The sequence below is a fragment of the Haliaeetus leucocephalus genome, unplaced genomic scaffold (genome assembly GCF_000737465.1).
Source record: "Haliaeetus leucocephalus isolate CR32 unplaced genomic scaffold, Haliaeetus_leucocephalus-4.0 Scaffold395, whole genome shotgun sequence".
Lineage (NCBI taxonomy): Eukaryota > Metazoa > Chordata > Aves > Accipitriformes > Accipitridae > Haliaeetus > Haliaeetus leucocephalus.
The window spans coordinates 3,810,589-3,821,966 of NW_010972831.1; the positions used below are offsets into that span (position 1 = coordinate 3,810,589).

Sequence of the window (11,378 nt, forward strand, 5' to 3'; positions counted from 1 at the left end):
GAATTTACAGGATCACTGTTAACCCTGGTCTTCAGCATCTGACCTCATTTCCCACCAGCAACCTCACCCAAGTTAGAGCCCTCAGCAGAGGCATTTTACAGCATCTTCTGCTTGTGCCTCTCCTATTCCGTATCAGCTACACCAGCACATGCTGCCAAGAAACGGATGGTAACAACATGCCTTAAACATGAGAGGCACGAGGTCACCAGCTCCTCAGCCTGACCCAGGCACAGCTCCCATAGGGGAAGCCAAAACACTGGAAAATTTAGCAACAGGAAAGCAAAACAGATCCAGTGTCATTCCACTGCATTCCAAACACATGACACCAAAGCCAACTGCCGCCTCCTGCAGTACTCACATCGCTGGGGCTGAGATTCCCAAGACCGTTGTCCTGCTCAGAATCCCTGCCGGACTCGTGGCCCTGGGAGGAGCGGGGGTGGGAGGGATGGATCCAGATCTCCAGCCGTGTGGCATCATCTCCAACTTGTCGCAATGTGGACTTCTTGCCCTTCCCCCGGCGGCTGGGGCTCAGATCCAGCACCTGATGTTTCCTGTGCTCCATCTGCTCAGCCTGGGCAGACAGGAGAGATTCAGATCACCCAGAGATCAAAGTTCAGGAAAAGTACATAATTTCATTTACATGGAGAAATTAGCCTTTCCCCCTGCTTCAGAACCACAGTAACTCATTGACAGGTCAACAGTTTGGTTTCTGACACTATAGGACAGTGCAGGTGAGACGTTTTCAACTCCAACCTTGTCCCGGGACAAGAAGAGCTGTGTCCAGTCCTAGGAGTGTGTGACAACCAATGTGCTGTATCTTTGACTTGGGGCTACCCGCTGGGGCACAAATGGACTGCAGCCTCTCTTGTTCACCCCCACAGGTGTGGGGCACCTCTGGAATATGGCAATGATCGTGCTGCATGCCAAGGCCATGCTGCAAACCACAGCAACCTACAGCCCTTGCTGAGCTTCGCTGTTTTAGTCTGTGACCCAGAAACAAGAGATTCAGCTGCCCAAACAACCCCAAAAGCAGTCTGAGGAGAGGCAGAAAGGACACGATCCTTCTGGAGGTTGCCTCTCTCATCTGACTCCCAACATGGAATTTCTTAGAAGTAGATAAGTGGTGACTCCAAGTCCAAAAGTCACCATCACCCTACACTCTGGATCACAGCACTCCAGCACAGGACAGTTAGCACAGGCAGCTGCAGCATCCTGCAGCCCAGCTCCAAGACTCACCTTGCGTTTTGTCTCTTCAAACAGACTCATGAGGCTCTCCTTGGCTGTGAGGATAGGGTTGCTGGCGGCCAGGCTGCGCATGTAATAGTATACGGCATCCAGCTTTCTCCTCTGCAAAAAACACAACCAGATTCAGAGCTGCCACTCATTCTGGGGCATTCAGAGCCAAGCTCCCACATACTTTGCCTTCCCTGTCCCTCAATACTGTCTGGGTGGGACAGACATGCCAACAAACACTATGACAAGTAGGACCTTGAACTCTCCATCCACACTCACAGCTACCTACAACCACCAGCACAAAGCACAAGCCCTCTGCCAGGGTTAGGGAGTGCAGGTGACACTGCAGCCTGCAGACTTGCTTACTCTAGCCCTGAGGCTTCTACATCAACACAGAGGCTCACATAAAAGTGTCTCTCACCAGACATCACGGTAAAGGGCAAAAGCATAAATACTAAATTCCTGACAGTTCAGGAAATAACTCTTTTCAACATTACTACGAATATGGAAATGATTCCACATGAGTTTTACAAAGAGCAAGAGGACCAGGAAGACTGGAGGGTTTGCCAGACTCCTGCCAGTGGTGGGGCAGGATGCCCCCCCTCATTTCAGCCTGATGCTGGGCTAATCCCCTCACGCTTGAGCAACTTCTCAGCACCTTTTCTCCCACAGGCTGGCCAAAGGGAATATCACAAGAAGGCACCTCCCCACGTCTTCATGCTAGCAAGATACACAGCCATTTAGGGTTTTGCCCACATGCTGCTGGCCTTACAAACCACCACAGAGGGCGGGACACTTTGCCACTCCAGGCCCTACACCAGGAGTCAGAAAGGTCATTCCCAGCCATGAAGGCAATGCGCTTCTGAACCCTGCAGTTCTGAACTGCTCTGCTTTAAATCAGCATCTTTCAGTATTGTGAACGGGCAGTTCCCTACCAACCCCTGTGTCCCAGCCTGATGCTTCTATTATCTGCTGTCACATCTTCCTTGAAGTAAGTTTTCCTGCATGGCTGAAGTAGCCAGCAAAACTGAAACCCAAGAAAGTCACATGTGGATGTCGCTTAGACCAGTACCCAAGTCCAATGAAGACATGGGAAACAGAAACAGCATCCTCACGACAGCATGGCCTTAAGCACAAAAATTTCATGCAGAACTTTAAACACAGCCCACTTTTAAAACATTTGCACTCTTAACAGCCCACAGAACAGTCCCCAAAATGCTGACAGCCTGAGGGAGTAGCGTGTATCTAACAAAGCTGCCTGAAGCCACAGCAGCTGGAATCCACACAGCACATCCTGTCATCAGCTTTTTTCTTTTTAAAAAAAAGAAAAATCATCTGGGACCACTGCCCTAAACAATGCCTTTCTCCACCAGATGGAATCTCACAGCCATCCCAGAGGCTCTCCCTACACTTGCTACATCCTTGATGAGCATCTTACCGTGTAGATGGCCAGAAGAGCCAGCTGGTTGTATGGGCGGCCATTTTTGGGAGCAATTTGCTGAGCCTTCAGGTACCAGCTGAGGAAGGGAAGAACCACAGAGAAAGGTTTACTGAAAGGACATAAGGTTGCTTTCCTTGCTGTTAAGGGCGCAGAATTCCCCTCGCAGCGCAGCATTGGCAGTCCTGGAGGAAACAGACCCTTTGCACAAGTGCCCTCTGCCTGCAAGAGCGTGCACAGGCAGCCAGCCTGCACCTGGCCTGGAGAGGCGGCTGGGGCACAGGACTAGAGAGAGGGACAGATAGACCTGCAGAAGGAAATGTTCTTGGCTCAGCCTGAAAGACGACCATTTAGCCAGACCCAGCAAGCGCTGTCCCCCGTGCAGCCTCAGGCACAGAGAAGAGGCTATTTGGGGAACATTTCTCTCTCAGTCCCCTTTTTAGCTCCACAGCAGCTGGGACCAGACCATCCACGTTCCTTAGCTTGTTCCCCATATTTTCAAGATACTTAATCATTCCAAGAGAAGAGGCATCCGTTCAGTGGCAGTCCATCCATCCCTCCATTCTCCTCTCTATTTTTCCTCAGTTGTATTATCCACTATCCAGCTTATATCACACCACATGGATCCATCAACACTCTTCAGACATATCATGAGCCTGCTAATGTTCCCCCAAGCCTTCCCGAGATATCAGCGTACTCCATGATGACCACAGACCCCAAAATCGGCAGATTCCCCTGTCCTGTTCTCCAAACCTCCACAGTTTTCAGGAGTTTCAGGAGCCATGCTGGGCTCACTTGCACCCCCTCCCCAAGTCTTTGCTCCAGAAAAAACATCAGAAAAACAAGAGTGACAGGAAGCAACAAGTGCCAGTAACTCCTGATGCAGTCAGAACGTATGGACACATATGGGAACCTCTTCTAGCTGAAAAGCTACCAGAAAATACAACAGCCATTCTGCCAGCCTCAACAGCATAAAGCCTCCCTGCTGCAGGATCAGCACAGGTCAACTTCCACACTAGATGGCTGCAGGATGACTGGATCTGCTGGCTTGCTCTCTGGGACAGCAAAACAGCCTAGACTACATCTTTCAGCTTCACAGACTGCAATACAATAAAGAGGTGTGAAAAGACTTCTTTGGCTAGAGGCAAGTTTAAGTGTGAAATGAGACACATCCCTTCTAGATAGAGGAAGAGCTGTGCTCAGTGCTATAGTGAAGAACACAATACCTGCGTGCCTTTCCGTAGTTTGCGGTGTCATTTGCTTGTTCTCTGTATCGGCAAATGTCCCCTTGACAAATCATACACCTCTGAGCACTGATCAGCGCGTACTTCACCTGGAAAGAAGCATTCAGTACATCATGTGGGACCTGCACAGCCCTGGCTCACCTGCAGACCCAGTGAGCACAGAGGGACTGTAGAGAGCCAAGAGGAGCTCTCTGACACACTGAAGGTCTCACAAAAGGGCAGCAGAATGAAATGACAAGGCTTCCTGGCAATGGTTCAGCATTTGTAGGGGAAGTCAATCCCCTAAACACCTCCTCTCTTACAACAACGTCCCATCTCTCTCCAGAAGAGAGTTGTTCAGTCCGTGAACAATCTGAGGACAGCTGTTAGACAAACACATCTCTCTGGGAATGGAGCTGGACTAAAATATCATTTCCCAGCTGTCCCTTGCACCTGCACTCACAGCTCAGGGCAACATGCTGTCAAGTGTCAGGGAGGCAGCACAACTGTTAGCTTTCCTTGTTCATTATTCTGGATTCCACAGACAGACATAAGAGATGTTCAATATCTAAGGCGAAGCCAGGTTACCTTTGGACACTTCTTTCCCTTTATTAGCCCTGGTCATAGAGCTGATACAAAAAAAGTTCTTCTTTGCAAAGGAAGCTAAGAAATGTTAATGCACCAGAGTTGGTTCAACAAGTCCTCCAGCAGCTGAGAAAGATTCCCTGCAAACATACTGACATCTGTTCAGAGTACAGCTGCCTACCTCTTGGCAAGGGCAGCAGATTGAGTTCAGCATGTTGCATACAATTAACAGGATGAGCAGTCTCCAGGAGGAAGCCAACCTACCATTTTCCTCAGAGGCTTACTGCGGATGGCCATCCCATCCATATAGTCCTCTAGCTTGAACTGGTATGACACCTGCAGCTTTTGGAGTAGGCCATCAAAAAAAGAAGTGCCCTGTGAAACACACACATACTTGGATGTTACAATCCTTCCGACATTGAGCACAAAATCACCACACAATCCCTGCCACATTGTCCTGGTTTTGGCTGGGATAGAGACTTTCTTTCTAGTACTGGTACAGTATTATGTTTTGGATTTAGTATGAGAATAACATTGATAACACACTGATGTTTTCAGTTGTTGCTAAGTAGTGTTTAGACTAAGTCAAGGATTTTTCAGCTTCTCATGCCCACCCAGCAAGAAGGCTGGAGGGGCACAAGAAGCTGGGAGGGGACACAGCAGGACGGCTGACCCAAACTGGCCAAAGGGGTATTCCATACCATTATGGGATGTTATGCCCAGTATAAACTGGGGGGAGTTGGCCTGGGGAGGGGATCACCACTCAGGAACTAACTGGACATTGGTTGGCAAGTGGTGAGCAATTACATTGTGCATCACTTGTTTTGTATATTTCATTCCTTTTGTTATTGTCATTTTATTATTGTTGTTATTATCATTATTACTATTTTCTTCCTTTCTGTCCTACTAAACTGTTCTTATCTCAACCCACAAGTTTTGCTCCCCCCCCCCCGATTCTCTCCCCCATCCCACTGGCTGGGGGGGGAAGTGAGTGAGTGGCTGTGTAGCACTTAGTTGCTGGCTGGGGTTAAACCATGACACGTGCAAGAAAGAAGGTCCCTCTCCCTGAGGTTTGGGCTGTTTCTCTTCAGAAAACAACAAGGAGGCTGGGGGATTTCCAGTCTCAGAGGTTTTCAAGACTGAGCTAGAGAAAATCAAGACTCACCTCATCTAGTGTTTGAGGAGTCTTGCTTTGAGCAGGAGGTTGGACTAATGCCCTCCAGCAGTCCCTTCCCACCAACTTAATTCTATAAAACACATCCTCTCAGATCTGTCACCCTACCTTCTACAAAAAGTAAGCTGAGCTGCACAGCCTAATGGAATGACTTCTAAGCAAATTTGATAAAGATGGCATAAACACCTCCAGAAATGCTTCTATTTATTTCCACTTCAGGACATTCATTTCATTTTAGCTTAAATCAATTTCTAATTAACATAAAACACACCAAAACAGGCCCAGTTTAAATTATAACAGATGTCCACCTGGACCTACACCTGCCACACTAAACCATAATCTGTCTGAGCATTCTCCTTGCACAAGATGGCCTAAGGCACACAGAGATATGAATAGGATCAAGAAGGCTAGTTTCCCAGTTGCACCATCTCATTCTTAACACCAGCCAATCCCACCCAAAGCTGTAGTGGAGTTCGGGGATGTTCCTCTCTTCTCACCTCATCTAGAAGCTGGAGCAGTTTGTTCCGAATTTCTTGGGCATTTTCTCCCTGAGGGTCCTTGAGGAGCTGCCGGAATTTCTCAATCACCTGGTAAAACGCGTTCTTCCACAGCAGCTGGTCCACATTCTGGGTATCAGAGAACTCGATATCCATCAGGATGCACCGCTCATACAGCTGCAGCATCTCCACTCTACAGCGAAACACAATCAGTGGTCAATACAACAGCAACTGCCCAGCCCGAGCCTGAGCTGCCAGGCAACATGTGCTGAGCCACCTGCTGCTTTTCATCCAGCAAACACGAGATGTCAGCAGTTCAGCCAGCCTGCACGCTACGGCAAATTGATGCTTCCACACTTGTCCAAGAGGGAGATGGGAGCTGTTGCAATCAAACACCCTTCCTGCTCCAAGAAGGCAAATCGGAAAGGACCACCTCCCTTGCACATATGCATCAGAACAGATCAGGGCCTGGCAAAGAGCAAGGAGCTCTGTTACAGTTCTGCCACTGGGAACAAAAAGGCACAAGTGTCTCCGGATACTAACAGGGGAAAAAGTGCACACTGCCAGGCTCTGCTCCTTCTGAGCACAAAGTCTGGCTACTACGGGCCAGAAACAAACACACAAAGAACCAGAGGGCAAGAGAGGTCTTGCCATTAAAATGATCCCCACCTCCCTTCCATCCAACCAAAATACACAGCAGAAACAGAGACCCCGCTTCCTCAAAAATGACTGAGAGCTAGGAATGTCACACCTGAAGGAAACAAAGCCTCGGAGTCCCAGAAATCACATTCCCCTCGCCAGCTACCTACAGCCTTGCCCAGACACTGGAGCAGAATTGCTCCCCTGAATTTAATAAAATAGTTGCAGCTCTGCAATATGTGGGACAAGTTTACGGTAAAGGGTATCCTCAGCTGTTACTGCCCTGGCAGCCTTATCCCTTGTAATGCTTTGAGCCCTACACAGAAAACAGTACAACAGCATAGATGGTAAAGCCTAGAGCAAAGCCAGAGAGCAATGCCTGGAAGAACCTGGCAAAATAAGGGAAGAATGCTGGTGGGTTCCTGTGCAAAGCACAGAGCATGGTTCTGCTGCCCTACCACACACAGTCCCCAAACCCTGCACACACACACTTGGACAGTGCAAACACCAACCAAGAGAATTAGACATTTCTGCAGATGGACATCTGATAAGCAGCACTTGCATCCAAGAGCCCCAACACAGCTCCGCAGAGAGGCTGGCAGCACACACTCAGACACAGGCAGGAGACACACCGAGACGGAGGGACGCTGCCGGCAGGAACAGGGCCAACTATGCCTACACTCCCAGAGCAGAGTGGGCTTCACACAGGCCACAGTAGCACTGCACAGTCTTTCCTCTCCCTCCAGACAACAGCTCTGGGTGACCCTGACACCCTGAGGAAGACCTGAAACCTCCAGTACTGCTTCAAGCTCAGACATATCCTACCCTGTAGTCTATAGCACAAGTCCCCAAAACAGAGAACAAGCCCTGAAATGAGCTCACCTGCTAGATTTTCTGCCAGTCAGCTCTGAAAAATAAGCCTCCAGAGAAGCCCTGGAGACACAGAGGTCACAAGTAAACGTGAAAGATGCCAAGTAGAAACTTGCTACAGCCATGTTAACTATGCTCCAGAGCACCAGTGTCACTTCCCTCTCACTAGCTGGCATCACCAGGCTACTCCCACTGGACCGCCATATGTCACAGCATTGAGTGGTGTCAAGAGCAAAACTACCCAGCACTTGAAAGGCACTGTCACACAGCGTCTGGAACCCACACAACACTTCACAAGCACAAGCTGAAAGTAGCTGCCCCTGAAGCCCACAATGCAAATCAGACAGCAGATAACCAAGGACAGGTAAGAAAGCAGAAGTCCGCCAGCAAATACTGAAAGCACATGAGTGTACTGGACTGAGAAAGATCAGCTCCAGCAAGAGCAAGAAGAACCCAAGAACCACAGCGGGTGCTTGTCCTGCTCTTCCATGTCCCTGCAACGCAGACAAGGCATTCCACAACCACAAGAAGCCATGGCTTAGCTCCCAGCCCAGACAAACAATATCTTCACCCACAGTTTCCTTCCAAAACCCACACACCACTGGCACACAACAAACAGACCCAGCATGTCAAAAGCTAGCCAGCCACTGCCCCATCTCCCAGGCTCTGAGACATTGATGTCTCCAGTGTACCAGATCCCTAAGGAGACACCATTCTCTAGATAACAGTTCTGGTAGTTCACCCTGGAAATTACTTGGTCACACATCCCTCACAGCACAACCACAAACCTCAGCTGGGCCATCTTCTCCAGCCCCTCTGGACTGATACGGTCTCTGGAAAGCAGATTGCTGAGCTGCTGCTCCTGGTTCCCAGCCTCACGGAGGAGTTTGCTGAGCTCCTGCTGTTGCATGTTCCGCATCTGCTGCTCCATCTCAGGACTCAGAGGAGTTGGGGGGAGTGGGCCACACACGTACTGTCCCGCCTGGCCAGGGTACCCAGGGTAATAGGCTCCTGGGTACACACCATTGCTTGGACCCATAGGATACTGCAGGGAGTACCCGCCATAAGGATACTGGGGTCCTTGACCAGAAGCCCGAGGGTAATAGTAGGGGTTGTCAGAGTTTTGGAACTTATAGTAGGATGTCTGGGCCTGGCGGGCTTCTCCCCAGGATGTGGGGCTCACTTCATCGTCTGTGTCTAGAAAGTGAAGCTGAGCGGTCTGGCTCTTCAGGGCGGGTTTTTGGTCTGGGTTATTTGGGTCCCACAGCCTGCGAGCAGTGCCACCTCGGCCCCTGTTTCGGGGACCTTTACTCCCAGCCCCACCGAGCAGGAGTCTGGGCCCAGGGTGACTGGGTTCGGGGGAGCCCACAGCGCTGGCAGAGAGGTCCGTGTTGGCAGGCAGGAACAGAATCCCACGGCCCCTCCCTTGGGGTTCTCTGCTCTGGCTCCTTGCCTCTAAAGCCTCTGAGTCATTGCAACTAACAAACGCCTTCAGGGGCTTTTTTTTGTCTGTGTCTGCCAGACTGATATCCCTGTTCATAGTCTTGCTGTCAAATGTGACTCGAAAGGGTCCCTTGACTTCCCGGCCGTTGCTGCTCCATTCGCTCTCGCTCCTAGAAGCTCGGCTCTGCTCTGTACGCTTCTTCTTGTCCGAATTCCTGCTGGTGACATACGCTTCTGCCTCATCGATTCTGTCATCATCCAAGGAGTCAGTGGAGGACGCAGAGAGCTGCTTCCTAGGACGTATTCTTTCTCTGGCACGCTCCTGCCGCCTCCCCACCCCGTCCACGAGTGGGGCTCCGTCTACGCTGTTGTTGCTTCCAGCTGAACTTGTGCTGCAGGTGCGGTACCGGCTCCGCCGCTTGTCAGAGCGAGAATACCGTTTGGTAGAACCCAGCTTCCCCTGCATCACCTCGTCGCTTGTTCTCCTTATCCTGTCACTTCGCTCTATTCGTCTTCCTTTTTCTCCCCTTGAGGCTTTAATTCCTTCCCCTGCCTGGCTCCCCTCTCTGTCCTCCTTGTTTGATTTGGTTTTCCTGTTATTGTCTTTTCCAGTACCTTTCTCAATCTCTTCATCTCTCCCTACTTTCAGCTGCTCCATCTTACTGGTGACTTCCTCAGTCGCTGGCCGCAGGGATGGTTCTTTAGCAGCTGAATGCAGGCGTTTCCCAGGCTGGTAGATCTGCTGGTCCGGCTTCTTGGTTCTCCTGGTGGTCTTGGGACACCACTCATCCAGAGCAGGCTGCTTGGACAAGTTCTCCTGGCTCTGAAGATCACCTTTAGTCTCTATCTCTTCATTTTCCTGCGAAGGACCATTCTGCTTGGGGCCATCACCTTTGCCGAAATCCTCCATGACTGGAGCCCCTCCTCCCAAAGAGCCCTTATCACTGGCACTCTCCTCCTTGCCCTCCTCAGCTCTGCTCCTCTCCTTCTCTGATGTCTCATGCTTTGGTGGCACAAGTTTGCTCCTCAGTCGGGAGAGGCCAGGCTTGTAAATCTCCAGGTCTGGGCGCCTGTTGTCTTTGCGATGCCTTGGCTCCTTCACTTCCTTCATGTTTTCTGGGGAAAAATAAACAGAATAAAGTTATTTCCACCACAAACCAACCAGGAACAAAAAAAAAATCATGACAAATATTCAGGGAGAAATATTAAGTAAAGGCAAGGAGCCTACCATCCTCAGCGCAGGTCCAAGAGAACAGATCTGAAAATCCACGTCACAGTTTACAGGAAATCACAGAGCAAGAGTAGAAAATGAGAAAGTATAACAAAGATGACCAAGTCCTTGGCCTGAATCACTTACAAACCACATCCCGCAGCAGGTTTTGCCTCAAAGCATGAACAAGCTGAGAAACGGACAGCTAAAGCACAACGCAAGATGCATATGCAAGTACCGGGAATAAACTTTTGGCGTTACAAGTTTCAGCAGCAGTTGCCTGCCTGCTGCTGGGGCAGGAGCCCTTCTGTCTGCAGGTGCTGCCTTCTCCAACAGCCCCCCTGCTATGCCAACGGATCGTTTTGAGTCAAAGATGCGTCTCCCCCCCCCTTGCTCACAACTCAGTAAGTTTCTCTCCTCTCTGTAACTCTATTTACACAAAACCCCATCAGAGAACACAGCCCGCACGTCACGTAATCAAACATTTCACCAAAGCCGGGCTGTTACGCTCTGCATTTCCTCAACTTCTTCCTCCTACCAGTAACTCGCACCAGCCCGCACCACCGAACCTCAGCCACGCCAAAGCCACCGCTACCGAGGGGCTCGGCCCCGGAGGCGGCAGAGAGGTCCCCGAGGGGGCAGGGACCGACCCGACCTCCCCCAGCGGCTCCCGTTCTCTGTGCCTCGGCGTTTGTGTGCTCTCATCCCGGCGACAACCGTGTCCGGGCCGACGCGGGCCCGGCGGCCCTTCCCCGGCCCCTACCCCAGCCCCAGCCGGGCGGTGCGGCCGAGGGGCCCGGCCCGCCCCCGGGCAGGTGCCGCTGAGGGGAGGAGAGAAAGGCCTAAGCAACGTCTCCCGGCTCGCTACCGCCGCCCCGCCGATCCCTGCCACCCCCTCACCTCGTCCGCCGCCGGCCGCGGCGCGGGCCTCCGCCGCCACCATGTCCCGCAGCTCGGCGGCCGAGACGCGGACGCGCTCCAGCCCCTCCGCCATCTTCCCCTCCGCCGGAGGCGGGACGGACGGCGGCCGCGCAGGGCCAGAAAAAAAAAAAAAAAAAAAAAAAAA

The 11,378-nt window shown here is 51.2% G+C and overlaps 1 protein-coding gene across 1 annotated transcript in view; it reads right to left on the reverse strand.

Moving 5' to 3' along the window:
• Positions 1-11,306, reverse strand: part of SMG6 (SMG6 nonsense mediated mRNA decay factor) — a 116,101-nt gene extending 104,795 nt beyond the window's left edge. The window contains exons 1-8 of the mRNA XM_010573634.1: positions 11,213-11,306; positions 8,448-10,218; positions 6,151-6,343; positions 4,744-4,854; positions 3,898-4,004; positions 2,672-2,750; positions 1,237-1,347; positions 359-571 (exon numbers count right to left, since the gene is read on the reverse strand). Coding sequence (XP_010571936.1) covers positions 359-571; positions 1,237-1,347; positions 2,672-2,750; positions 3,898-4,004; positions 4,744-4,854; positions 6,151-6,343; positions 8,448-10,218; positions 11,213-11,306 — 2,679 coding nt within the window. The remainder of the gene's footprint in view (positions 1-358; positions 572-1,236; positions 1,348-2,671; positions 2,751-3,897; positions 4,005-4,743; positions 4,855-6,150; positions 6,344-8,447; positions 10,219-11,212) is intronic.
• Positions 11,307-11,378: the final 72 nt, after the last annotated feature.